This window comes from Nematolebias whitei, chromosome 14, assembly GCF_014905685.2.
Source record: "Nematolebias whitei isolate Nwh7 chromosome 14, NemWhi1, whole genome shotgun sequence".
NCBI classification, from domain to species: Eukaryota; Metazoa; Chordata; class Actinopteri; order Cyprinodontiformes; family Rivulidae; genus Nematolebias; species Nematolebias whitei.
The window spans coordinates 12,260,907-12,264,679 of NC_056511.1; the positions used below are offsets into that span (position 1 = coordinate 12,260,907).

A 3,773-nucleotide genomic window follows, 5' to 3' on the forward strand; every position below is an offset into this window, starting at 1 on the left:
GACGTTTAGCTGCTCCGCTCAACCTCAGTAACGAGTGGTGAAGGATATATGGACTATACTCTATATATATTCATGTATGAATATTAGACTTCGTGCCGTGGAGACCTGGCATTGTATGGTTTTCTAAGTTATGTAATAAAGTGCAAGTGGGAATCAAGGTTCTGTCGCTCTTTTCCAAGCTACGCAGGAGCACATGTTGTTAATGCTAAGCTAGCTCTCCTCCTACGCACCACCATCACTACCACGTTACACCAGGTCCGGCAGAGAGAACATCCAAGGTTACCCCGCAGAACTGAACGGGTCCGTGGAGTTCGGTCCTTGCTGGCAGATGGAAGATCCTGCTAGCAGCATTAGCAGACCTTGCTAGCAGCTTAATGATAGTGACCAAAGCAGCTGCCCTCCCAGACTGTCCGCCAGAACCGGATCCAGCAGACGGAGAACATCCAAGGTTTTCCCTGCAGAGTCAAACAGGTCTGTAGAGTTTGGTCCGTACAAGCAGATGGAGGATCATGGAAATGGCCACTATGACAGGCTTGAGCCCGAAGATGGAGGGGTCTAGGAACTGAACCATGATGGCAGGATGACATGATATCAAGGCAGTGACACACAAAACTCCACGTGTGTCGCGGTCACACCCATAGCTTGGGTGTGTGGTGTGGGCGCAAAAAAGTTTTAAACGAGAACAACAGGAACAAAAAAAGATCGAGTTGAAGCGGAGCTCCCGTCAGTGCGGCCATGCTGCGGCGCTCATGACATCCCTCAGTCACGTGTGGATCAGAACCAACCTTCCCATAGGCTAGGTTTAGCATACATTTTAATTCCTGCCTCTCTGTGTAAATAAAGTAGACATTGCTGCTGGTAAAATAAAACCAATTTAAATATATTTTGCTGCTGTTGGTGAAAACATTATTATATATTATTCTGATGCATGCTCCGTAATCCAAGTAAATGGATCTAGCAAGGATGAGTCAGGTTTTCTTGACAGATGCTTCTTTGTTAAAATGTTTTGTCTTTAATTCTAAGGTCTTCAGTTTGAGGAGCTGCAACAAACTCGGTCCTATATGCAGCACCTTCTCATAGTGGATCAAATGGTTTACTGGTGACCGACAAAACTAGCTGTTCCTTTGCAAAAGGAGGACCATCAGCCTAACAATCGATTACTCCCCTAATGATTGATTGCTATTCACAGAGGGCTGAATGATACTTGCAATAACAACATTGTAAGAGGGGGACAGTTGAACATGGAGGCCTCCAGCTCTTTTGTTGCCCAGGGGTGGAGTCCATCTTCAACTGTCACCCTGTAAAAGATGGAATGTTTCTACAAAGAAGAATCCATCCAGAAGACTTGACTCAACCTTGTTTCATTCTTTTAAAATTCTACTTTTTAAATTATAATTCATGCTTTTAAGCATGTGGTCATGTTTCAAAATGCTGGTGTGCTGGGGAGTAGGCAAATCTTCAATCCTAACATACGAAGAGCACATTGTAGATAGAGTTCTAGTGATATTTGTTGAAACTAACTTCTGATCTAAAACTTAAACATTGTAGAGTATTTTTGATTCACTTTCACAACTTGCTTCAGTTCATTGAAATTTGTACAAACTTGTTTTATTTTTGCCTCATGTGGCAGAGCAAAAAGGGGAAGGTTGAAATTCCATCCGTCCATCAGTAAATGTTTTGACCACAATAACTTGGAAAAAAAGTAAGGTACCGACTTCCATTTTGGTTTTGGCTGCTTCTAGGTGTAAGAAAGTTTCCTTTTCAAAAATGGGGTTGCCACGTCAAAATTCAAGATGGCCAATAACTATCTATAGATCTATAGATAGATGGATATTGGCCACCCCAATCATTTGAGGAAACCATGCATTCTACTTTTCATACTGCTTAAAAGTGTAGTTCCTCAATGATTGCGGTGGCCAAAGATCAATTTATGGTGGCCAAGTCCACCATTAAACACCCCTGGCTCTGTCTTTGCACCTAGTGGTGGATAAAATTGCTTCCTTTGCTTGAAGGATCCATCACTCTGCGTTGCTTTGGACGGGGATGGGGTGGGGGAGTACCTCAGTTGTTATACACAGTTAACTACGGTATACCCACTTAAATAACATGCACCAAAAACGATAAGGTTCACTTGCGTTCCCAGTTCACTTCCAGTCCAGAAAAATACTCCTCCTGCAAATTACAAATATTCACTATTCAAACCATTCAGCAGCGAGGAGCACTGGCATACTGCTTGTTTGCATGGATTCCATCGGATCGTTTCAGTTGGGCTGTGGCCTGGACTTTGACTGTTGCAACACGTTTTGCAACATAAATTCCTTCCTTGAACAGATAACTTTACCCTAATGATCTTTGTATGTATGTGAATGTTTTTATACAGTGCCCCTATCACTTCTGTTGTATATAAATAAACTGAATTGAATTAAATTGTTTTTCTGCAGTCTGTTAAATATGTTGCTGTGCTTAGGATTTGTGTCTATTTTCTGCCAAGCATCAGCAGTCTTCACATCTAACTCTAAATACTTTGGTCTGCAGATGAATTCATGGTTGACCCAGTGACTGCAGATGGGACCAGTCTTGTGGCTGTAAATTGAGCCCAAATCTTGAGTTTACTGTATTTGGTTTTAAACACATTGCATTGTGTGTTAAGGGCAGTCTTCTCCACACTGGTCTTGCTGTGTCCAAAGAACACCCCAGAGTTTTATGGTGTGCTTAAAAAAAGAAAAGCTTTGAAAACTTGGGCTTAGCTGCCATGCTCTGTTCAGAATATTCTTTTGAGAACATTTTCAAATATGCCATACTTGTTGAGACCTTTTGCTAACGCCACAGTCCTGAATTTTAACACTTAACACCCTGAGGCTGTTGAGGTGTAACTTTAAGATTTTTGCAAATTCTTTGAGCATTCCACAATCGTATCTTCAGGTCATCTCACTGATTGGTCTACTTTTCAGTAGACAGTGGTTTTCAGTACTTTTCCAATATGAATTATGTTTCTGCCTTTTTACATTGACTTTCAGTTCTTTGTGTTATTCTCAGATTTAGCGTTATATTACTGCTGATGTCTTTCCTGCTGTTTCTCACTGTTGTCAAATGAGGCAGGTTTATCCCAGAGTCTCCTCGGTGGCTGCTTTCTCAGAGAAGAATAAAAGAAGCCGAGGCCATAATCACAAACGCTGCGAAGATGAACAACATTGAGCCACCAGCAATAATCTTTAGTCCTTTACAGGTGAGGGCATCCTGTCTGCTTTGAAATACAGTTAAGCTGTTCATGATTGACAGATACAACAATACAAAAATTAAAAAACTGATGAAGTGGATTCTACATATTTTGGAAAGCAAACCTGTTTAAGTTGTCTTGAACCTAAATAAAAAATGTGAATTAATTTATACACCACAGCAAGCACATGCAAAGTTTATTGTGCTACATTTATCTTTGCAGACAGTACTTCCAAGTGCATCAGATATCCCAAAGCACTGAAAAACTATAGTTTGCACCTTCCAAAATTATAAATTCCTGTTTAAAACAAAACAAAACAAAAAAACACATTTTATGGACTAATTGTTTTTCATTTCTGTCTAGCAACACTAGTGTGTGTGCAGTGCTGGGGCTGTTTTAAATGGCTTATCTGACTTACAGATGTAATGAATTTATGAGTTCCTATCCATCATAGAAAAAAAAAAAAAAAAAAAAAAAAAAAAAAAAATTTTTTTTTTTTTCATTTTTTTTTTTTTTTTGCTTTTTTTTTTATTATTAAAAATTACAACGTTGTTTT

The 3,773-nt window shown here is 39.7% G+C and overlaps 1 protein-coding gene across 1 annotated transcript in view; it reads left to right on the plus strand.

Annotated features, from left to right (window-relative positions):
- The window catches only part of slc22a21 (solute carrier family 22 member 21), a 14,698-nt gene that overhangs the window by 3,518 nt on the left and 7,407 nt on the right, over positions 1 to 3,773 (plus strand). Inside the window, exon 5 of the mRNA XM_037687292.1 lies at positions 3,100 to 3,226. Coding sequence (XP_037543220.1) covers positions 3,100 to 3,226 — 127 coding nt within the window. The remainder of the gene's footprint in view (positions 1 to 3,099; positions 3,227 to 3,773) is intronic.